At 36.7% G+C, this 25623-nt stretch overlaps 2 protein-coding genes and 1 long non-coding RNA gene across 8 annotated transcripts in view; 2 read left to right on the top strand and 1 right to left on the bottom strand.

Moving 5' to 3' along the window:
• LOC111868781 (probable GPI-anchored adhesin-like protein PGA55) overlaps positions 1-3578 on the top strand; it is a 122325-nt gene extending 118747 nt beyond the window's left edge. For all 5 annotated transcript variants that reach the window (XM_023859767.2, XM_023859775.2, XM_023859750.2 and 2 more), the window contains one exon: positions 1484-3578. In XM_023859767.2, coding sequence (XP_023715535.1) covers positions 1484-1701 — 218 coding nt within the window. In that variant the 3' untranslated portion in view covers positions 1702-3578. The remainder of the gene's footprint in view (positions 1-1483) is intronic.
• LOC111868812 lies at positions 2707-17192 on the bottom strand. Its single transcript, XR_002843563.2, has 3 exons — positions 17075-17192; positions 12071-12238; positions 2707-4318 (listed from the first exon to the last, which is right to left on the bottom strand). It is a non-coding gene; the product is annotated as an uncharacterized LOC111868812 (long non-coding RNA).
• Positions 6155-19757, top strand: LOC111868804 (3-hydroxyisobutyryl-CoA hydrolase, mitochondrial). 2 transcript variants are annotated; one of them, XM_023859806.2, is made up of 3 exons: positions 6155-6283; positions 17460-18474; positions 19151-19757. In XM_023859806.2, the coding sequence occupies exons 2-3, from the start codon at positions 17541-17543 to the stop codon at positions 19279-19281; spliced, it is 1065 nt and encodes a 354-aa protein (XP_023715574.1). In that variant the 5' UTR covers positions 6155-6283; positions 17460-17540; the 3' UTR covers positions 19282-19757. The 2 variants fall into 2 exon arrangements, with proteins under 2 accessions (XP_023715574.1, XP_023715565.1); XM_023859797.2 differs by lacking the exon at positions 6155-6283 and adding an exon at positions 17265-17374.
• Positions 19758-25623: the final 5866 nt, after the last annotated feature.

Genomic DNA, 25623 nt, shown 5'->3' on the forward strand with positions numbered 1-25623 from the left:
AGAAGTACTAAAATTTCTGCTAAACAATGTGTTTAAAGATGCGAAAATTAATTCTTGTTTTCGTCCATAAATGTGTAAGAATCATACTGATGATTAAGGGACTGAAAGTGAAATCAACTTAATTAATTATTAAGAAATTCCATCACATTAAACGCATAAAACCTACAATTAACGTATTTTCACTTAAATTTTGGAAGCATGGTACATAATGTTTATGACACCATAAGTCAGTTTCTTGAAGTGGGTAGTGGCACTCGCCCCCCCCCCTTCACAATACACAACCATTGTGTATTTCGCTGCACTATAACTCAACTGACCGAGACAATGAGGCAAGACCTGCTAAGCCTACTATGATACCAATGCTTTGAAGATGCATTTATACTGCAATTCATATACGTACATATTAACTGATGATAATATCACAAGCAGCAATCTCTTCTTATCATAGTGACAGTGATTTTCTTGAGAAAATATTCAATTTGTACAACATAAGTTAGCAGTTCTTCCTAGCCTGTAGCACAAGTTCTCGCAATATGGTGGTTAAGCCGATTGAAAAACTAATTCTTACTCCATTTTAATTTAAGCACTTTATTTAGTTTAAAATTATTTGTTTTACTGCAGTCCTTTGGCTTTAAATAGACAGTCCTTTTGGAACACTGTCAATTCCACAGAAAATTGCTATTGGTGACATCATAAAACTATGCAGGTGGACTCATTTGTGACATAAAATTTCATCTGCAGAAGTACAAATTTAAGTTAGTCACTGAGACTGAATATTTTAACATAAGACATGATACACTAAAATTAACAGAGACTATATTATGGGCTGGATGATGGAGAAATCAAGAGTTTGAGTCCTTGTAGGGGCAAGATATTTCTCTTTTTCAACAGCGTCAGACCAGTTCCAGTGCTCACCAAGCCCAGCCCCTATTCAGTGCGTACTGGAAGCTCTTTCCATGAGGGTAAACAGCTAGGCACAAAGCCAACCACCCACACAGTACTGAGGTAAAGAATGTGTGCAACTATACCAATGTTCCCCATATGGTATCATGGCATGGTGCTTAATTAAACACAGGGACAATTTTGTCTTTACTTTACACCTAATGTAGTGCACATCTGAGAGATTATTTTACAATTCTGTAAGTATCTGGATTATATACTGCCAGATGGTAGGATGACTGATGAATGCCAAGTTGTAAAGGATTTGGAAGGAAGCTATTATGGCCTAATTGAAGTAATATTGTGGCATTCACCTGGATGGAGTGAGGAAAATCATGAATCATCTGAGTCAGGATAGCTCATGTCCTGGCTGAGATTCAAACTAAGCACTTCTTGAATACAAGCCTCAAGCATCATCACTTCACCAGCCTGCTCAGTAAGATTCAATGCCACTTGTTTTTGTTTGGCCCCAAAACAGAAACTCAAAATTTGAGCAAGAAAACATTTTTTTGCCAAAATTAAGAGTATGCCATAATCATTTTAGGGTCTGCTCCAGTTGCTGTCCCGGCCACCATGAATTATTTGAGTCAGAGGCAAGAACCACCTGCACCAGCTGTTGGTCCTGCTACCACATTAACACCAAGCAGGAACTTCTATGCCAAACTGAACAACTACAACACTGCAGCACGAGGATGGGGGCAGGGATTTGACTATTACAGGCCCGTCACTTTCAACCCAACCAAGCAAGCGTACACAGCGTAAGTGACAGGCTGACTACCCTAGCCTCATATTGTCAACAAAAGAATCTATACAGCTACTGGCTCTTACAGCCACCATCAACTTTGATGTAATTCTCCACTAAGTTTCAGTAGCAATACCAGCACAACATGGAAAACCAAACAAGATAGAACAGAATATCATAGGTAAGATTCAGCTCCGTTACATACATAAAGTGTCACAAAAACGTCCGACACTTTAGAAGTGAAACTGTTTATAAAATCATTGTCCCAAGCAAAACTACTACTTAAGGCAGCAAGATTTGAAATATGTTGAGTGTTCATCTTTTTATCAAGATTACAGAATTTACAGACTGACAAACCACGCTGTGTGAAGTTATACATATACAGTCCCACTAAACATAATCTTTTAAGATGACAATTCAAAGAAAAGTCAGAATTTAAAATCTGTACAAATACTAACTAGTGTTTTTGTGTTTTTAAGATGTGGCTGAATAAAGTAACGATGGCCTACTGCTAGGAGACCACAATTATTTATAACAACATTTACCAGAGGGCTACAAGTTCTCATGAAACATGTGATATTTAATACTCAAAACCAAAAATCATGTAGTATCTTGTGTAGAGCTCTAATCACAGAAAACAGATAAAAAAATTAAAATGGCGCCACACTCTGTGATTAACCCTTTGATAAGTATGTATGTACATACACGTGTACATGTAAGTATGCTGAATAGATTATCCACATACTATTACAATTTCTAACTATCCTTTAGCTAAGGTGCACATACCTTATATTTGCTCGGTTTCACAAATCCATCATGTGCTGCTACCTTTAGTTAATCACTGAGACTAATTTTGACTGTATATTTTTAGATTATGAAGTTACTAAATAAATAAAAAACAGTGGACATAACTACTTGCAGCCATGATGGGATAAGGAAATGAAAAATGAATATTTGAAGAGGTATGTGAAATTCCTACCAATTTGGAATTGTATAATAAAGACATGTGATTGTGATAAATGAGATCACATGTTGTGGACCAAATCTGATTATTACGGAAATTCTCAAAATGTGAAATAAGAAAAAGTTCATCCATACAATCTGGCAGATGAAATAATCAAAGGGTAACATAAATATAAAAAGGAATATGAATATAATACAATGCTGTAAACATATTTATAATGATACGTACAATACCCCAACTTCAGAGTTATTATAAAACATTACCTCCATTTATACTACCTAAACCATCAAGTACAACTTATGTTGTATTTGTGTTGTGTTGTGGGTTGTATCTGATGGTTGTGATAATATAAATGTAGATACTTATACCATAAAATGGTAAAATGGATGTTAAATTTATTAAAAAAATTAATTGAAGACTTTGCAGCATAAATAAAAGACTTGACACCAATAGAACTTATCAGTTTTTATCAACAAACTGCAGAGATCTGAAATTATATGTACATAAGTGCTTTATTTTGTTCATGTTATTGTTGTAAGAAAATTATAATTGTTGATTATATTAAAGATTCATATTTCTTTGTGTGTTCTGCAAAAAAAAATTGTTTCCTCTAAATCCATGAATTGTTAGTTTACATGAGAAAGAGAAGAACATTTTACTTTGTAACAAATAAAAGTGATGTAGGACAGAATTTTAGTATCTTATTTCTCCACAAGTTAACAAAACATTGCATTATTAGAAAAATATGTTATGTGAACTTGGAATATTGTTCAACGACATTCTGCTTACTGTGTCTGTGTTATAAAGATTTGTGAATTATGACTTTAGCAAACTAAATTTTTATTACTGTTGAAATTTGATCATGTAATGAAGTGAACTTGTGCTAGTACTAGGTACAGATTTCACATATTATACCTTTATCTTCTATACCTTTAATGTACAAATGATAAAACATGCTACTTTAAGATTAAGAAATTGTTGACCCAGGCATGGGCCTCTTAAATTTTCATTTATCAGAAAATATTTTGCTTTTTGTAGAAAGTCAGACAAAAGAATCCACATTTTTTTCATTTTGAGTAAGATTTTAAGGTGTTGCTTTTCCTTCCTCTTAAAAAGATTTTGATTAACATTAACAGATTTTTTTTAGCTTTCAAACAATATGTGTGACAATAAACAGAAAATTAAATAAACAAATCATGGGCTTCATATTTTTTTATCTTCGTTATGATTTCTGTTCATGATTTTATTTTGTTTTAAATGGAAAGTTTTCCTGCCACCCAAATCAGAACTTTAAACGTTGTAAAAGTAGCAGAAGCTCTACAACCTATAAATTTATTTCAAACCAATATATCTTACAAAACTGTACATTTTAATAAAGAGATTTTTAAAAAATACATTATCACTGTATGAAATGGTTTTATGGTTTATGTGAATTAACACAAGTTTTGTTCGCTTGAACTCCTGATGAAACATCATAGGTTGGAAGTTCCTCCAACTGTTGGTATCCATGGCAATGTAAAGTCTACTGTTGACACTGGAACATGGCTGACTTGTCCTGCACCACGCCTGTTGGTAGAGCACTTTGACAGTTTTGTGGCATTTATCACATATGATCCCTGCTTCAGTCAAGTATTTATTCCTTGAATGCTTAGGCCATTTGTCAAAGCATCCATCTGTAAATCCACCAAGATGGAAAGATAAAAAGACATTCTGTTCCAGGATAACAGGATTTATAATATAGCCTTCCTTAGTACCATGTATGACAGAAGAAGGCAATAGGCATACTAAACAAATTCACATCAGGACTCAATCCTGCAGACTATTTAGATAAGTCATTTTATGTTTTTCATTCAAAACAGGAGTTGCAAGTAAAGAAAAATAAAAACCAAAAATTAAACCAAATTCACAACTTTCTAGGAAACTAACCCCTATCAACTGATGTACACCTCAAAACTCATGCATCAAATACTTCCAAAACAGTAATCATTGTGCTGTCACCACTATAACCACTTGCAAGAAACTTAAACAATACTATATTCTTGCAGTTAGTGGCTCTATTTTTAGAGATATATTTCATACTGATGCAACTACTGTACTACCAGATGTTATTCTGTGTCCCAACACCCTTCCTTTCAGATAACAAAAGAAAATGAAGCTAGAAGTGGATCAGTGACTTAGGAAGTACTCTCATACTAATGTGGCCATACAGAAAAATCTGCACTGCAATTTGAGGAGAAGTCTTTTGCAGTTAGGTAAATGTTTATCATATGCAGAACATCATTCTTCCTTTGCCATTATTAATAACGTGGCATGTAGCCCAGTTGCTAGGCAGCGACCGCAAGATAGATGACTGTATTGCGGCCATTGCTAGGCAGAGGCCCACAAACAACAACAGAGGAATGGCATTTTCTACATGGTCTGATAAGCAACAATTGAACACCAACAGAGGAATGGTGTTTTCTGTGAACTTCATGCCAAGATGTTATAAGCAGGACAATTAGTGAGAGTCAGTGAGTGAAGTGGATTGAGTTGGTTGGTGGGTGAGTGAGTGAGTGAGTGAGTGAGTTAGTTAGTTAGTTAGTCAGTGAGCGAGTTAGTTAGTTAGAGGAGTGCTGCGGTTCAGTCCTCATGAGTTGTTGCTGTGAGAAGCTGGTAGATGAGGCATGGTGATAGTTCGGGAACCCAGAGGAAGGGGAACGTCTGCCACTTGAAGGTGTTACCAGAAAACTGCTGCACAGTGCACCATCACATCATTAAACTTTTCTTTTTAGCCACCAAATCAGTTAACGGTCATATTCGTCACTGTACACTAAAATGTCTTTCTTTCCTCATACTACTGATAATTAACTTGAAATTGAAATGTCACTTATTTTTACATGATATTACTCCACCACATTTCACTGTGAATATCTCAGAAGCCTAAATTTCAAATGTTTATGCCAATAGATTGGAAAAGATGAGTCAAATATTTTAATATCACCTAGATGATAGCTGACCAACAAACAGATAATCATTTAAGACTACTATAAACAGTCCATAAACCCTGACATGTTCCTCCAAAACATCAGCTGGTTTTCAACGGACTACAAGGCATTATATCCCTGAAGACAGAATTCTTCACAACCACTGTTGCAAGAACTTCAAATCCTGCATTTATCTGAGTAAAATTTCTGCCTTTGTTTCTCTGTTTCCTTTGTCTAAATTTCTTTATCTGTTCTACCTTGTCTGAATGTATCTGAATTTAGTTTTCACCTCACAAAATTCAATTCTTCTTCAGTGTTACAAAATCATGTGACTGTGGGGAATAAAGAACATTAACATACCACCTCAGTCAGAGCTGGTGTTACCACTTCAACTTGTTTTATTTTTCAATGAGAAGTAATTCTAAAACAAGAACTGTACTATGCTGCAATCTAGTGGAAGTTTACGCCTACAGGGTACTGAACTTGGCTTACCCATGTTCAGGATATTTTGAGAGCATAATGTTTGCATACTCTGGCCCGCCCTTCTAGCCTGGGTTTGTCAGCATGTGTTGTGCCTGCTCTTTGTACTGTGTCTTATATTTTAATTCAGGGCTAAATGCTAGATGCATATACAGGCACGATTAATGGACAGCAAAAGAGCAACTGAAAAATCAGGTAAATGCATGTATCTACTGTCAATTCCAAGGGGTCCACAGTCAAGACCGATGAGCCTTGGATCTTAAGGGAGGGATGCAGTACCTTATTTCCTGTGCAATGTGCTTGATCAGTTACATGTTGGATTATATATTATAGGGTAACTTTCATGAATCTCAGACACATGTTTTGATTTTGTGAACAACTAATTAAATGTGGAAAGGATATAAATTACATGTGTTTAAAATAAAAGTATTCAGAGATAAAGTGATCCTAGGTGATTAGTAAGTTACCATCACTAATTGGAAATATCACTGATGATAGCCACCCAAAAATTTGTTTTTTAAAAATTACTATAACAAATGTTTCATGCTATTTAAAAAGTTAATATCATAGAAATATCAAGATGGTGCATTATTGAAGTATATTAATGTTAGTCCAACCTGAAGACCTCCTATGACCACTATGTTAGATTTGTCAAAAATATAAAAAAAAATCATGTCAGGAAAACATGGAATGATATGCCATCCTTACATAATTTCATCAGCCATTTCATGAGAAAACCATCAAGAACAGAATTATGCCACGCAGTCTCCTTCAAGCACTTATAAAGGTTAAAACTGAAAACTACCCAACCAACAATTACAGAGAGTTTCTGCTATAATTTTTATAACATAGTACAAAAACTCTGTCAATTTATAATATGAGATAATATCAGCTTCACTTAAAAGTGGTTTCAAAAAATTATTGCTTGTTTGAATAATTACATAAAAGGAACTAAAATCACGGTTTCAAATGGTTTTGGGTTTTGAAAAATTGTTATGTTCAAGTTAAAACGGGATTTTGATTTCATTTTCCATCAGGAAAGAGAGAAAAATAGGTTAATAATTCTGTATTAGAACATTGATGATAATTCATAAATTTGGCCATCATTATGCACAAGAAATTAGATCACTAGAGGTTCCAGACTGCCTCAGAACCATGATACACTTAACATGAGAAGCTTTCCCATATTAAATAAGTCCGCACAGCTCCTTTTCATTATCAACATCACATTCCTTCTATTAAGACTAACTCACCTGTTACATACAAACAGTTTCCCCCTATAGTTACAGCATTTTTTTCAAGCAGTTGCTTAGCCACTCAACAGACAGTGGGCAGTGAGTCACTGCATCAACATAAAGACTAACTTAAGACTGTCACCATGATAAGAAGTGTGTAGTTTACATCTGTGTATCACTACATCTATTGTCTTGTGAACAGTCAGCTGTGAGTATTTTTTGCCTAGGAACAAATGTAGTGAGATAAAGTACAGAGCCATGTGTGTTTCTTGCAGAGAAAAGTATAAACATTTTCAGTAAGGCAATGCATCAGTGCACACTGCAAAAAATGGATGGAGGCTCAATAAGCTGTAAGTAAAGTAAAGTAAATAATCAGCAGAGGACCTGAATGTCACATTACCCAGAACTGAATGTATGTGATTTTAATCTTGAGAAAAGAGGAAACAGAATGGGTACACGATATACTGCATACTTCTTCAAAAGCTTTAGATATGTGGGAACATCCCACATACTAACATGCTGTGTCGCCAGTCTAACAGACAACACTCACTCCTAAGTCAATATCACATTGCTGCACATTGCTGCCGACGCTCATATTTATACAGCACTCGATGTCCAACCCACCTGTAGATCATCACGTGCGCTAACCAATCACATTGCTGCCAACGCTCGTATTTATACAGCACTCGATGTCCAACCCATGTGTAGATCATCATGTGCGCTAGCCAATCAGTGCTCACAATCACAACTGCAAGTTTTGCTCTGCCCATGAAGCATGGTATAAAAGGCGGAGCCCAAAGCTCGCAATCGTCAGTGATCACATTCAGTCCAGAGCGATCAGTCATCAGAGTCATCAGCTCATCAGTGCGCCAAGACAGCTGCCGCAACTCTCAAGCAACCACACTCTGCGACCAGGCAACTGACGTAGTTGCCGCAAGTCTCCAGCGACCACTCTGTGTGACCAAGCAACTAACGCGACTGCCGCAACTCCAGCAACCACGCTTCGCTACCTGCTGCAACTCTCCAGCAACCACGCTCTGCGACCAGGCAGCTAACATAGTTGCCGCAACTCTCCAGTGCAGGCACGGTGGAATAAACGGCCCTTTTCAGGGCCCACAAACTTTTCGAAGTGGTTGTCTATTGGAACATCGACAATCCCACATATTAAAATCTGAAATATTCTAGAAATCATAGGAAGTGAGCTTCAATGTTTGTAACAGAATTTGCTACTTCATTATGAAATTTGCTTTCATGCTGAAGGATGATACTTTCAACAGCTACTGCAATATCAGGCAAGCAGAGTGATTAAACCAAAGCAAATTCTCAAGCATAAATGATACCTCCAATTAGACAATATGGAAGAGTGTGATTTTCTTATGCAGGAGAACCAGTCCACTGGCCAATGTCTTGTCCTATGAATATGCAGTAATAAGGATTTCAATTTCAATTTCAATTTATTTTTGTTCATCAATCCTATATTTGGCGATGGCCCCTCCAGATATAGAACACGTCAAAGCCCAAGTTACAATAAAATTAATCCAGAGGACGTCATAAAGATATTACAACATATTTATAACAATTGTTGCAATAACTATTGATACCCATAATTTATTCTAACCATCTTACAGTGCATACATTTATTCACCTTACTCTTCTCTCTTGCACTACATGTTTCAGCACAAAAGTGCCATCTTCAGGTGCTTTTCGTTGTACGTCAAACTACTTCATTGCATGCCCTGTTGTCTTTATACTAAAATATATACTCGTCATATATATTGATAAATTTTAAATATTAAAAATATTAAAACTGTTCAGGATTTGTCATCCTTATGTCGTATCTCAATACGCGAGTCACACCTATCTTCCTCTATCGGAGCATTCTTCCTACTTTCGTGTGTGTATTGTGCTTTGTGTTGTGTCTTGCTCCTGTGACTGCATGTGTTATACAGCACACACACACATACCCAGCAGGCCCAGCAGACGTCAGTAAAGATATCGGCCTATAATTTGCTATATCAGTTCTATCACCTTTTTTAAAAATAGGATTTATTTGAGAAAATTTTAATCTTGACGGGAAAACACCAAGAGTCAATACTTTATTACACACATATGTTAATGGTGCTAATATGAATGGTAAACTTATTTTGAGGATATATTGCGGAATTTCATCATGTCCGCGTGAATATTTCAATTTTAATGATTTCACTATGTCTTTAACTTCTTTATTAGTTACTGGTGACATACATATATCTGAAAAGAGGTGTTTAAACATATCAGTAAGGAATTTAATAGCTTCATTCCTGTCTTTAGTTGAACTATTTTTTATTTGTGGTAGTGGAGATATAGTTATTAATGTAACTAGTCATTTTTTATATATTATCACATAATTTACCTTCTATATTTATGCTTGTTATTGGATTTTTTCCCAGTTTAGTATTAGTTAAAATTCTGATGATACTCCAAATAGTTTTTATTTTATTATCGGAATATAAAATTAATTTATTATAATAACGTTGTTTTGCTTTCTTTATAACCTCTGTTAAGATTCTGCAATAATTCTTGTAATATCTTGCTAATTCCGGATCATCCAAATTTCTACTAATCAAATATAGCTCTCTCTTACGAATGCAAGACGTTTTTATATCTACTGTTAGCCAGGGTTGTTTGGTATGGGTGAATATTAATTTTTTTGTAAGGAAAACTATTATTAAATATCCTTACAAATGTGTTTAAAAAATTGTTGAACATTATATTTACATCTTCACTTATATTAAATACGTCAGCCCAATATTCATAACCGAGATTATTCTTAAATTCTTTTATAGAGTATTCGTTTATTGACCTTCTAGTGACAGAAGAACTGGAAGAATTTAAAAAGGGTGTTGTTCTTAATGTGAGCAATTGGGCATTATGATCTGAAAGCCCATTAGGTAATGGAGTTACTGTAAATGTTGCATATGAAAAAGAAATCATGAATAGTTCCATATATTACAAAATCATAACAGCTGCATTCTTTCAAAATTCTTTCTAAACATCTGAAAAAGAAATCATGAATAGTTCCATATATTACAAAATCATAACAGCTGCATTCTTTCAAAATTCTTTCTAGGCATCTTCTTCTTTGGGCTAACATTTTACAATTTTGAGAACAGATCATTCTTTCAATGTATTCTTTCCAATTTCATCTATAGGGTGTCCCAGGAGGAATGTGCCAAACTTCGGGAGGGTGTTCCTTATGTTATAGTATGCTGATATAACCCAAAACACCTGTGTCCAAAGTTGAACGGTTACGGAGATAATGGCCCAAGAAAAGTGTGGTCTTCTGGCAAGTCCACGCACTGTACCTGTCAGCTGGCATGTCTTATCTACATTTGTCCTTGAGTGTGGTGATGGCAGCTCATGCTAGCCCCATACACTCGCATACCAGAACGCGCAGTCAGCAATGTTACGTCAGTGCTTGCCATTCGTGTGTCATATATAGTGCTTGGAACTCTTAACGACAACTTTGACATGGCATGCGAGTTTTCTGTAGTTCAATTTAATGGCTTCATGTCACTCACAAGTTAGTTTGATGTTACATACATTATTAACATTACAGAAACCACATATTCCTGCCTGTTTTAATGTGTATTTTGTAATCAACAAGTGTGTAACACCAGTCAAAGTTTCATACTTCTCTGGCCATTATCTCCATAACCGTACAACTTTGGACATAGGTGTTTTGGGTTATATCGGCATACTTTAACATAAGGAACACCCTCCCGAAGTTTGGCACATTCCTCCTGGGACACCCTGTATGGTGCTATATAAAGCCTGTTGTTGGTTTGTATACAACACTGTGGAACATGATGCAAGCTAAAAGGACACTAAAATCTGCAGTAATAAAAGGTAAAGCTCTCCCTGTAGCAGGCCCACAGGGTTGTGAAATGTCAAGGCTCCCACATTCTCTAGACAATCGGCTCACAGATGACAGTGAGGTTGTCAGCCTTACGCACTAGCCACCCTTTACCCACAGGAAGATTCGTGGTACTCATTTCTGTTAGAGGTTGAGTTGACCTCAGGGACGTAGTGCAGCTGGAAGAATTAAGTCAATTGAAAAATCAAACGATGTCACTGGGAATCAAACCTGCGACCATCAAGCTTGTAGCATAGTGCCTCAACCAACTACACTACCATGTGCCCCAAAATATCTCCAACAGCCCTCTCACTCATGCATCATCCTTGCCTTCACAAAATAGTCCTTATTCAAAATTATGAGGCTCCAATAACTGTGCTACAGAAGAGTAACAGTTACAGTGATGCTGTAATAAATTTGGGTACATAAAGCCTCTACAGAGAATAAGAGACAGTAAACATATTACTGAACATGCTACTTTGTTTATTTATTTATTATGATTTATTTAACACTATCAGTATCTGAGACTACTAGCATCAAATTATGGGGTGACTCATGACTAGTGAATCGGAAAGGATATGAAAGGAAGGTGTTCAAGCCTAGATTGAGGTACAACCCTGGAATTTCCTTGGAGGGATTCAGAAAAACCATGGAAAAGTTCATCAGAATAGTCTACGCCCCATTCAAAATTTGAACTGCTGCCACTTGAACCAACTAGATCAGTGAGGTTGAGACACTGACCAGCAATTAACAGGTGGGCCTTCATGGTAGCACAAAAATGAACCAGACTGACCTTAATATTCATAACACCAACAAAATAAGTAAGATGATGAAATAATAAAATACACTTACTAAGCCTTCATGTTCAGTTTACACCTATCCAAATAAGCTTCTTTCCTGAATATACTTGTATCCTCAAACTTCTCTTGAAAGTAACCATCTTGTGTTCCACATTTATTTTCTGGGTACCCTGGGACAACCAATGACCTTAAGTGTGCCAGTTATAGAGCTGATCTGCATCTGAGAAAGAAAATAATTATACTAAGCAGGAATAAATAATACAGAAGGTTCTAAAAGTACACATACCATTATGATGTTTTCACGAAGGTAAAGGTGAAACTGTCTTTGTACTTAATTATTCAAGTACTATGCTATGGAGATGTTTGGAGGAACGGGAGTATAGCGCTACCATTCTTGACCTCAGCACAAGATGGAGGTCAGTGATCAGGTCCACACCCCAGCCTCTCTACTCCCAGGGAATGAGCCCTCAGTGCCCATTGTGTAGGAGGCTGGGTGAGCCCTAAAGCCAGTCTGAATGCTGTGGAGTAGAGAAGAAACTTACCCCCACTGGGAATCGAACCCTGGCTGTCTAGCCCATAGCCTGTTGTTATACTTACTGAACTATCCCAGTTCCCTTATCTAAAATACTCGAGGCATTAATATTATAAGAGAAGCAGATAAAAGTGAAATCACACAAATATCACCCCAGCATTATGGTTTGAAGCACAAACGGTGCTTGAAAATCATATATGCCCAATTCCCATGTGGCCTCATAACAAAAACTGTGTATGGAATTTATTAGTGCTTGCATGATACATGATCCATCACTCCAGTATTCCTGATTTCAATCACCCCAACAATTCCAGGTAAAATGTAGAAATTATATCCCTAGTTATATAGTTTTGAACACTCTCCTGTTACTTCACCTCACAAAGGTCAATTTATTTTCCTTAACACACTATTTTCAGACACCTTCAATCTCTGTCCTTCTTCCCTCCTAGCAAGGTTCCAAATCACATTCATAAAAAGCAAACATATAATTTTACATATTTTAATGTTTATACATTATGAACTATGTTTTCTTTTACTGTAATCATTACTGAATAAAAGCAAAGTTCACTTTCTTTATAACAGTTTAAGAGTAAATTAAGTAGATTTTTAGTGTAGTATTTTTCAGATATCTCGCATGTAAAATATTTCTTCTGATTTCAATGAACTATAAACCAAAATTCTAATTAAAAATGGCTTACTTAACATTCAGGTTTCATTTAACTTTCCAGGAAAAAGGAATGTTTAATAATGGGACACCTGATCGCTATTTTTTTCCTTTGGTGCTACAGCCTCAACTTGGGCTTTGGCCTACCTCCATGAAACTCTGTTTCACTTTGGTTTACTAGATCTTAGACATTCAGTAGGACTCCTTAGGTGGGTGATCAGCTCTTTGCAAGGCCTCTACCTGTACTCAAACACAGGAAAGTGCATGCACACACACATACACACACACACACAAACACCAAACATCCATGCCCTGAGTGGGATTGAAACTCACGATCCCAGCTTCTGTGTGAGCGAAGACAGTGCATACCTTCGACCGCTTGACTACCGTGACCAGCCCTGATCACTATACAGTATTAGAATTTATATTCAGTATTTCAACTGAAGGGTGCAGCATTCTACAATGTGACATCATGTACTTGGATAGATGGATAGCAACATTTTGAAGGAATCCTATGTTGAAGATGCAGGCAGTAAATTCCTTTGAAACTCTAAGTATCTATCTACCAACTACATGGCATCACGTCCTAGAAGACTGTAATTTTAAGAGTAACTACTGTAAGTTCCAAAATCTAATAACATATTCAGTGCTCACAACTCTATAAAATCATTGCTCAATGGAGAACAAGACATAGCCTTTCCCATTCATAAAGTCCATCATCACATAGAAACCAATCCTTTCCACATCCAATTTGCCAAATGATGGCCTTTATCAGTGCCTAACTTTGCAGCTGCCTTAGGCATTCAGTCTGTTTAACAATGTCACACAAACTGGTGAATACAAAAACATAGAACATCTAAGACACACCTGAAAAGGTGGCAGAACAAACAGAACAGAGGAAATCAAAATGTAAGAATGCCAATGGACACCAAAGCAATGAAGGGCATGTGCAAATGCAGCAATTAATATTTTTACTATTCAGTTATTCAAGTACCTGTCTCCATATACACTACAAACAAAAAAGTCCATCTGTTTTCATGTTCTGTGGGTTACTTAACGATTGTCAGTAGCCAGAGTATATAGTGCAAAAGGTAAGGTGGCAGATGAATGATGAGTTGGAAGGGATTTGGATGGAATTAGTCGTCGCCTAATGGTACTACACGTATACTGACATTTGCCTGCAGGGACTAGGGAAAGCAATGAAAAACTTCAGTCAGAATAGCCAAGATTCAAACCAAGCACCTTCTGAACATGAGTGTAGAATAGCGCGTTACTGCTATTCCGACCCTTTCAGTGTTCCCAACCTGTACTTAATGAATTTGTAAATACTGAGATAATGAATTCCACTCAAAAAATTATGTCAGTGGCAAGAGGATGAATATTTTCTTTCGTTTGATAGTTAAGTTTTAAATTTGTCTCAACTTCTGAAAATCTGTCCTTAGCAACTGTTTATTTGCAACCGTTGTTTATAATGGAGACATAGCGCAAAAAATTAAGGATCAGCATAATAAGCATAGACACTTTACACAATTTTCTTTATTGTTCATTTAATCAATCTTAGCACTGTAAGAGTTAATTAATTCCAAATTACTATGAGATTTACCTCAAACAAACTTACAACATTGAAACTTTTATACTAATTAACTGACTGATGCATGTTGAAAAACAACTCAAATACACTGATTACATTCAGTTGTTGATATATCGATCAACAACTGGAACCAGGCTATAAGAACTCTCTTTAAACTAACCTAAGTTTTGGTATTGCCACTTCCCTCATACCTGATTAATGATGATGACACTATAATGACTGATAACACAGGCCAAAGAATCATCCAATTATAAGATTTTGGTGCTATGCCACAAGCCAGAAGGTTGCGGGTTCAATTCCCAATGAGGTCGTTGGGTTTTTTTCAATTGACCTAATCCTTCCGGGTGCTGGGGTAGCATAGTCGGTATAGCGACTAGCTACAGGCTGGATGACCGAGGGGTTGGAATTCGAGTCCCAGTAGGGTCAAGAATTTTGTCTTCTCCACATCATCCAGACCAGCTCTGGGGTCCACACAACCTCCTATCCAATGGGTACCGGAGGCTCCTTCGCCAAAGGTAAAGCGGTCAGGGCGTAAAGCTGACCACTCACCTCCAGCTAGTGCCGAGGCCAAGAAAATATGGATTGATACATCCGCTCCTCCATGCGCCTTCATGGCACAGTGCTTAATTAGTTAAGATCAGCGATAACTTTACATTTGACCTTTTACCTAATCCTTCCAGCCACACTATGGCCCTTGGGCTGACTCAGCCTCTAACAGAAATGAGTTCCAGGAATTTTCCTGTGGGGTAAAGGGCACCTGGCGCATAAGGCTGACAAGCTCACTGTCATCTGTGAGCCAACTTTCTGGAAAATGTGTGAGCTTCAATGCTTCAAAACCCCATGGACCTCCACAGCCTGTTACAAAGATAGGTTTACCTTACCTTCATTTGAGCTTCCTATTCAATGGGTACCAGGGGCTCTTTTCCTGGGGGTAAAAGTGACCGGGTCATGAAGTTGACCACTCACCTCCAACTAGTGCTGAGGTCAAGAAAACGTGGGTCTATACATCCACTTTGGCATGTCTTCATGGTGTAGTGTTTAATTAGTTAAGTACAGGGGCATCTTTACCTTTACCTTGACTTACAACAAACAAGTGCTTTAAATTGGAAGGTTCTTAATATGAAATTTGAGGTCATTCTTTCCTGGGTGTCTATAACTGTTTATGCAATACATCAGCCCACATTTGCAACCTGAGGACTCGCTGGTGGTATAAAATACCAAATACATTCTAAATACTTAAAAACTGAAAAACCATTTGAAATTTGAGGCCTTTCATGGTATGGTGACCACTTAACAACCATTTTTTATTTGCATACTGTTGCTGACTCAAACACAACGAATACAATTTAGTCAGAGTATCTGGTTGTCATACTGGAAAGTTTTATGATGAAATTAACTTGGGTCACAGGATACCCTAGGGCTGAAGTTCACCTTGAGGTGTCATGTTGCTGATTACTTTTGGTTGGTTCAGTTCATATTAGTATTTATTTTACGGTACAGCAACTATTAATTTATCTAGTAATATGTATGGCTAACTCTTGTTAACACAGTAATAGGCCTAGAGTTATATAAAACGTGGGGAACTTCTCGAGTAGCTGAGCAACTGTTAGATTGTAAATGAGGACTCCATGCTCCATGGTGTGAAATTAGTAATAGTCTATACAGGTCTTTGAGCATAGCCTCCTGTTGCAGGGGGGAAATCAACACTGTATTGTGCACCTCTACCTTCATTAGATTAAGTCTCAACATCAGCAGATGCCGCTTTGCTGAACATCATAAATTGGAATCACTAACTCAACCGCATTCTCTTACACTGAAAGAAATTGACTATATACGCCACAAAAATTGTATTTAATTGTATTTCATCCCAATAACGTGCCTGCTGGTATTTTCGCGCTCGATTTCAACAAGATCGAAACCGTTCGAAACACTGTCACGTGTAGGGGGCCACCGAGCAAATACAACACAATACAACGCACCGGCAGATGTGCGACTGTGATAAATTCACCGGTATACTTACCTGCACTCACAGGTAGAAACAAACACCGTTTACTTATAGTGTCAATGAAACCCATAAACTTGGTTGTTCTTTAGCAGCAAATAAACCTGACACGTTCACGCCTTCAAATAATTCGCTCAAGCTCCTAATCACGGTTGCAGTGTATGTTAAAAAGCGTGTTTATTTATAACCCCATTTTTGCTTTCTACAATACGCACGTATTTCAAGCAACCTTTGACACCTAACAAGCAAACGCAATACCATACTTACACAATAAAATTAATAGACGATCTGCTATACTATAATCCTCATAAATGTATTTACATTTATTGCGAGTGGATAACGAATACTTAACGTACCGCAATTAGGCGTTCATACCTCAGACTGCGTGGCGGGCTACCTTCGAAGTAACCAATATGCCAATACACAAGACAGAAATTTCTCTCATACATGTCCCAAGTCCAATGTCATATTTATGAGCAGGTTGAATTTGTGACTAATATTACGCTTTCTAGTCTGTGACATATGTGAAGTCATTTATCGTATGTTTGAGCAGGAGAAATTACAATGGTAACATATTACACAGTATCTGCGTCACATATTCTAGTTAATTATTATGCGTTGTTAGTAATGAGTTATTTTTATTTCGTAACAGGTTCTGCTGTACAAGTTGGGATTAACCTCGCATTTAAAGCGTCCAAAAGTCCTGAAAGTGATTCTTTCATTACGAAGGCCAATGTCTTCGAGTGAAGAAAATGATGTTATCCTACAAACAACAAATAATAAAGGAATTATCACACTAAACAGGCCAAAGGCACTTAATGCCCTCAATGTGTCCATGATAAGAAAAATTTATCCTGCTATGAAGAAATGGGAACATGAGATGAGTATGGTAATAATAAAGGGCGCAGGAGAGAAGGCATTTTGTGCAGGTGGCGATGTCAGAGCTCTAGCTGAAGCAGGGTTGAAGGGGGACCACATTGGAAAAATATTCTTCAGGGAAGAATACACATTAAATGCATTGATTGGTACATACAGCATTCCGTATGTGGCTTTCATAGATAAAATCACAATGGGTGGAGGTGTTGGGTTATCTGTGCACGGACCATTTCGAGTAGCTACAGAGCAGACAGTGTTTGCCATGCCAGAAACCACAATTGGTCTTTTTGCTGATGTTGGAGGAAGTCATTTTCTATCTCGCCTTGGAGGAAAATTAGGTTTATACCTTGCACTTACTGGACATAGACTGAAAGGAGCTGACTGCTTGAAGGCAGGAATTGCAACTCATTTTTGTGAGAGTTCAAAACTCCAAGAACTAGAGAAGGAGCTCATCAACTGTACCAGTCCAGAAACTGACATCAAAGAGATTCTTGACAGATCCACAAAAGCGAGTAAAGTTGAAAGTCATCAGTTCAGTCTTGCACCTCATCTTGAACAGATTGAGAATTGCTTCTCTGCTGCAACAGTGGAAGAAATTCTGGTGAGGTTAAAGAAGGATGGTTCAGAGTGGGCCATCAGATCTCTGGAAATTCTGAGCAAAGTTTCACCAACCTCATGTAAAGTGATAAAAAAGGAGTTAGAGGAGGGAGCCACTAAGTCATTGCAAGAATGCCTAATCATGGAGTATCGACTTGGTACACACTTTTGTGACAGACTGGAATTCTATGAAGGTAACATAACCATTTTACAAATGTATGCATTTTAAGACTATGAAATTAGAAGAAAATTAAAAGGCAGTATTTTTCTCTACATTGAACATAAATAATTAACTGCATGGCGCTAAATTCTGCTTGAGTAGTAGCCAACAACTGCCACTCAAGAAATTTCCAACATATTATGGAACCTGTTAATTACTGTGTTCACAAGAGTGTGCAACTGGTTTCTATCCTAAGCCAAACAAATTCAGTCTGTAACCCCCCTCCCAATTCTGTTTTTCTAAAATTCATTTTAGTATCCCATCTACATCTAGGTCTTCCTATTGATCTCTTTCCTGCAGATTTTCCTACCAAACTCCTGCATCCAACCCCCTCCTATGCATGCTGCATGCCATGCACTGCTCATATCATTGCTTTTTGTGAATTTCCTTGAAATAATACTGGCATACAGCAAGGTCTGCTATTTTGATGACCTCAAAGGAATTCATGGAGCACAGTTTGGGAGCAGCTGTTATAGATCCAGACTGCAGTCAAATGAGAATATAGAGATCTTACCACATTAATCTCTCTCTGCACAATGTTTGAAAATGTGTGGAACCATACCTGCAGTGTCCCATATGTCTTCATGGCAAGGCACTTAATTAAGCAGAGAAAAATTTTATCTCCATATTAATCTGTCCACTGTTTACAGGTGTTCGAGCTCTGTTGATTGACAAGGATCAGAAGCCTCAATGGAACCCACCGACACTGGAAGGAGTCACTCAGGACATTGTGGATTATCATTTTGCACCTCTAAAACCAGAAGAAGAACTGAAATTGTAGTTAATAAGGGATGCAACAGATGGCAGTATAAGTTCTGAAGCTTTCACAGTGGCTGAAGTTGATAAAATCTTCTTGGGTTATCAGCCATGTCAATTTTTTACATACGTTTCAGGGTCACATGAGACTCTGATGATGGGGTAGAGATGGTCCCTGAATGTCAGTAACTTTTAACCAATTGACACGCCCAATAGCCTGATAAGATTTTATCAGATGGTAATATCTTATTGTGATACAAGGACCAGTGTAGCGCTACTTTAAAATGGTAGCCCCTCCTGGCTGTGGCAACTCTATAATTTGAACTGTGGTGAAGGATTGATCTGAAACATAATAAATGTAGGAACATCACAATCCATATAAATAAAAATGTAAATGTTCGTTTGTCCCTGTACGACAATCTCCAAAAGTTCTTCACCGATTGCTTTGAAATTTTGACACAACATTGCATTCGAATACACTAGATTTTTTATGTACCTGTTATATAGATGTCACACATGTGACAGGTAAAAACAGGTAAAAACATGTCACATGTTCCGAATCCAGCAGTCGTTTCCATAGTAATGCTAGAACAGTTGCATAGGATAAGAGATTCCGTTGCGTAACAACGGATGAAACCGGAAAGTATACTTCCATGGAAACACAATAACAGTGGGCCGTTGCATAGGAATTGCCGAAACAACAAACGCGCTTCCCCAGAGATGAGAGGAAAAGAGGTTCCGTTGCATAACAACGGATGAAACCAAACACTTCTACAAGGTGTTCTGTCATCCATCGAATACCAACAGATCGTTGCCTAGGAATAACCGCAGCAACGAGCACAGAACACGTGAAATCGAACCCTGGGCGAAAGTGCCCTCTATTGTGTCCGAAACCAGGTTATAACAGTCCAGCTCCGAAGAGTTTTTTGGTGATACTGGACGTGATAATAATTGTACTCGCTGGTGTAAAAGTGAGCATTCAATAACTTATTCACTGAATCCAAGACGTACGTGGAAGTTATTTGTCTCACTGAATAGGAGACACGTGACCACAACAACGTTACATAGGTAACACGCGACATATTCTTATTATCAAAGTACACGTAAATAATGCAACAATTTAAAAGACATCAAGAATATGTCACTCAATAAAAAGGTATTTTAAGACTTTATGATGTTAAAATCATGTGTGACATATGTCACACCTGTGACAGGTTGGTTGGTTGTTAAAATATTAATTGTACTCAATATTAATATACTGTAACAGTTTATACGTCATTCATTTTGTGAGTATAGTTTATTTTTCATTGTTTTTCATTTCGTTTTCTTAACTGTTCTCCTTATTTTTCAGCGCAATTGGCGGTGGGAGTGAGCTGTGTCGATTGATCTGTGTTTGAATTGAAATATATTTCGTTAGTATTTTTAATTTTTTTTTTTTTGGTTTCTTTGTTTTCCAGTTTGTGTTCTTTCCTTTTTTAATGTTTTGCAATTTTATATGTTTTTGTTATAACTTTCTTTTTCTTCATTGCAATCAATCTGCTTTAGTTCATCCAAATAATGCCTCGCAGAAGATCAAACTTAGGTCGTCGTACTCGCGGAGCGGAAGCAATTCACTCGATCTGCCACAGCAACGCGTGGCCGGGTACAGCTAGTTACGTATAATTTTGTGATTCTGAACAATCTTAATGGTACAGAGTGTCACTTAGGTAGCTGATGGCTGTCCATTCAGCTGGTAGAGAAGTTTGTTGTTGCTATGAAACATAAAGATCATCACTGTCATCACAAAAACCCACATAGAACTGGTCTCTGTAATTATGCAATCTCACAAGCTCACTGCTGCTCCATGTTAATGTGTATGAAATGAATGTTACAGTATGGCAGGAACACTGTGCTATATAAACACCTATGTCTGACACAGCCGCAAGAAGAACCAGCCTCTTTAGTGAATTACTGTCATCAGAGAATGGGAACATAAGAGGATCCAATTTGATTCAACCTGCACCTTAATCTCCATTACTCAGAAGCACTTCTTTTTTCCTTTCTTTCCTTATTTCCCCCCCAAGTTTTAGAAACATTGCTCAACATATATTTAAGGAAATGGTTGACAGAACAATAACTTTATGAATGATATTTAAAATATTTGGATTAATTAATAATATACATCCCATACTGTGTGTAGCTCATAATGCATATAATCTGTCTTCCAGGCTGAGAAGTGAAATGAAAGATTTAGGAATAGAGTTGAGTATTCAGACTAATAGTTAATGATCTTGATTTATAAAATTAATGAAGAACATTATATAAAATTACAGATTTTCATTACTAGTTCTGGAGCAGTATGTTTGTTTTCCTTCGGTTTAAGGAATACTAAGCTGTACTTGTAACAAAAATTATATGAAGAGAATATATATATATATATATATATATATGCATATGCCCTTCACTGTAATCATGTATTACAAAGAATTTAAATTGAAGACTTTGTAGAGAATTGAGGTGTTGGGTGTGATATTATAGATTCATTTAAAAGCAGAAACCTAAACTGAAAAGGTTATTCTCTTGTGCCATGATATTTTTTTACACTGTTTGAATAAATGTTATATAATTTTAATCCAGTTTGAATTATAACCAAGTTTCCTTTTAATGTCATCTTCTGATCAACATTGTAGCCTTGAAAGTGAAGTTTACAAATCCATGTGTGAAACCATCATTTTACCTGTGCTCATGACCGTAGTTAAGACCCTAGAAATACAGAATCTAATATTTGCATAACAAAATCCACTTGCTGATACTCTCATGGTAACCCTCATTCAGATAAATTTCATGAAGATTTTTAAGAACTCTACCTTAATTTGTTAAATATTAAAATGAGGGAATAAAAATATTACATTCTTGATTTTTCTTTCTGTGCTTTTCACATAGTATACTAAATCATTTATTACATTATTTTAATACCAGCACAGTTAGACCAAGGTTAAAAATATACTTTGCCATTAGTTTCCATCAATCCATGTTCTTGAGCACATTTCTGGAGCCCTGTTTATAAAGCCTCCTTTGTTAATTTGCAACAGAGACTTCCTCTTTTGTCTGCAAGATGTTGTACATGTTGTAGCATGTAGAGCCATTACTGGGCAATGTCCAAGAGATAAGCAAATATACAGAGCCATTACTGGGTTACATGCTTCACAAACAAAACATGTTTCCAGAGAAACAATTCGAGCAACAATCAAAGAGATGTGTTTTCTGTTGGTCCATGCCAAGGACTTACAAGTGGGATGAAATGAAGACAGTTGAGTTGTGCAGTATGTGCCAGATGGTAAAGACATGAGCAGACAGTGTTAAAATCTGTTACCAGGAAATGACTAGTGAAGACAGAGAAGACTTTATGTATGCTGTAGTTACAGTGATATTTGGAGTGTATAACTCAGTGAGACTGTTATAATTACTTGCAGTTATGATCTGTAAGTGGTCAATAAATCCAGTTATCCAAAACTCTGTCAAGGGTCACCCCAACACATGACAATATTTTATCCAGCCATTCATTACATCAGAACAGTTTATATTCTGCTGAACATTGTGATAAACACACATCAACAAGGCATATGTACACAGTTCTATCTGCAGACTTCAACTGTAGTGGATAAGTCTGTGGTTAAACCAGACAAAAATAATTGTTGCCACTGGTGTGTAATGGGGAACCAGAGGTTACAACCACTGATTTAAAACAGTATGGTTAAATCCTTGTGTTAGTGGGTGAAAAAGTTATTTTCTATAAAAAAGGACATGCTGTTTATTGTACCATCATGTACAATTATAATATTCCAGTAATGAATACATGGGTATGTGAGAAGAGAAAACAGTCATGTACTTCATACAAAAAGAAAAATCATCTCACTGCTAGAAATTTTAACTGTGATGGCTTCTAAATTCATGTATGCACACATGCAAATGTGTGTGTGTGAGAGAGAGAGAGTTAAAACCTGCAGTAAAAATTTCTTCAACAAATCTGAATGAATGTGGACTGGCATGACATCTGTTCATACACACCATTATCCATGCAGATCAAGCCCTTGTAGGTTCAAAACTGTTGGGAAAACCTGTGCTAGATAAGTACTCAGAAGGTTTTACTCTATAAATAACATGGAAAAAAAAACATTGGATGCCCAAAAATGAAATGGCAAAATACAGAGAGAGCAATAACAGATCTATCAAACTACATGGCATCACATTCCAAAAGATCATAGTCATAATGCTTGTCACCATGAGAGCCTCAAATCTCAGATTACAAAACATAGGCTTACAATGTACCATTGTTGAGTATATTGACCATATTATGAAATTCACTTTTCTGGTGTTCCTTTCTTGCAAAAATCCCTGTCATCAGATTATTATGATCCAATTTTGTGACCATTTCTCTCTTGGAGAAAGCATGGCCAAGCCATGCAGTCTTTCTTGATACACTGTTGTTCTAAGATAGAGTTTGTATTGTGATGTTCTGTGTCAACAAAATCCTACACAGGTACAGTAGGAAAGGTATCATTATTCATATACAGTTCATCCAGAAGTAGCTTATCAGAATTAGAATCTTCATCATTCAAAGAGACACTGTTTACATGATCAATCCAATTACTCTTATCCCAGCATATGATTGGAAAACTATAAAACAACCAGTAGTGCATCTTTTGTTTCTGTTAGCTCCATTAACTGAAAACAAAAAGAAAGAAGACAGAAGCTGCATTTAAGACAAACTTGTGCCTTTCTCTGGGTCTCAGCAATTTAACTACTATGTGACCCATGCATATTAAATAACTACATGGAGTGGAGACCTTCTTGGGAGGGTAATATTCATTTAGGCAGTCAAGAAATTTCTCACTGTTTGTCCAACCAGAAGGTCCATTGCTGCATTCATTAGCACCCTGCCCTTGACCTTATGCTGAGCCAGATGGAATGCATCCACATCCTGACATCCTACCACTTTCCTTTAAGGTTATATATTTGTAAAGAAGGTAGGGGAAGAACTGTAATGGCATCACATTAGATGTTAATACTGCCAATAAATACTCATACAAGAATATGAAGCAGTTTAGAAATTTGAGAAATAATGAAAGAATAATGCATTTGAAAGTAACTTATAACTAACTGACTTTCTTTCCCTGACACATATAATTAACACTAAATTAATATGATTTTGAGGCAGTCTACACAACATTAAATTTTTTCCTTGGCACTACAGCCCCAGTGGGCCTAGGCCTACCTCCATTAACTTCTCCATTCACTTCGGTTTTTCTAGATCTTACACATTCGGTAGGACTCCTTGGGCAGGTGATCAGCTCATCGCAAGGCCTCCACCTGTACACAAACACAGAAAAACGCACACACAAACTAAACATCCATGCCCTGAGTGGGATTTGAACCCAAGATCCGGTTTCCAAGTGAGCAAAGACAGTACATGCCATCATATTCTTTTAGTGAATTATATTCAACAGGATGAATACCATAAAGAATATAATTAACACAATGTCTCTGAACCTCAGTAATTAATGTGATAAGCATCATAAGTCTGAAATAGCATTATTCACTCTTCATAATTATTTCATGAGAGCACAAAATTATTGTAAATTAATGCATACATAATTGAACATCTGGAGCAGAATTAAATGAAATTCTGTATTTTAACTGTTTAAAGTGTGTTACATAACAAATGTAGTGGAGCATTGACCTCAGAGCATGACAGATGTGCATTTATGGAAATCTGGATAAAGTAATTTGTGTAATATTGCAAATTACTGTTACCTTGACATAAGTTCCACATTAAGAACTTAAAGCAGCTTTCTTGAACAAGAAAATGTGGTTCTTATATATCACTCAATTTCTTTTACATCTTAACAAAAGAATGACAGTGTGTGTTTGTGTGTTAATGCTTTAACTCAAAAACCAAGGAAACCAGACAGCTGAAACTTGGCATATGTACTTACGGAAATGTGGGGGTGTGCAACTTGGATGTATTCTTTTCTACTTTTATATCCCTTCTGTTTATGTGCTGCAATTAAGGAATTTACACACATGTGATATTTCTATGCTGAACACAAGATAGCAGTGATAATAAATACATAACAATTGGTACGAAACGTGTTCACACCACGCATTTTCACTTTTAGGTAAATTCTAAAATTATATATGTGTGACATTTCAAGTAAATGCAGGAACAAATGACAATTTTTTCTGAAGGTCACAGAAATATATCATAGCGTGTAGACCCATTGCTGGGTAATGGTTGAAAACAACACATGTTCCTAGAGCAGCAGAACCTTAATCAAGGGGCTTATGCAGTCCATTTCTGGGAAACAACTAGGTGAACACGTTCCCG

The sequence above is a fragment of the Cryptotermes secundus genome, unplaced genomic scaffold (genome assembly GCF_002891405.2).
Source record: "Cryptotermes secundus unplaced genomic scaffold, Csec_1.0 scaffold280, whole genome shotgun sequence".
Classification (NCBI taxonomy): domain Eukaryota; kingdom Metazoa; phylum Arthropoda; class Insecta; order Blattodea; family Kalotermitidae; genus Cryptotermes; species Cryptotermes secundus.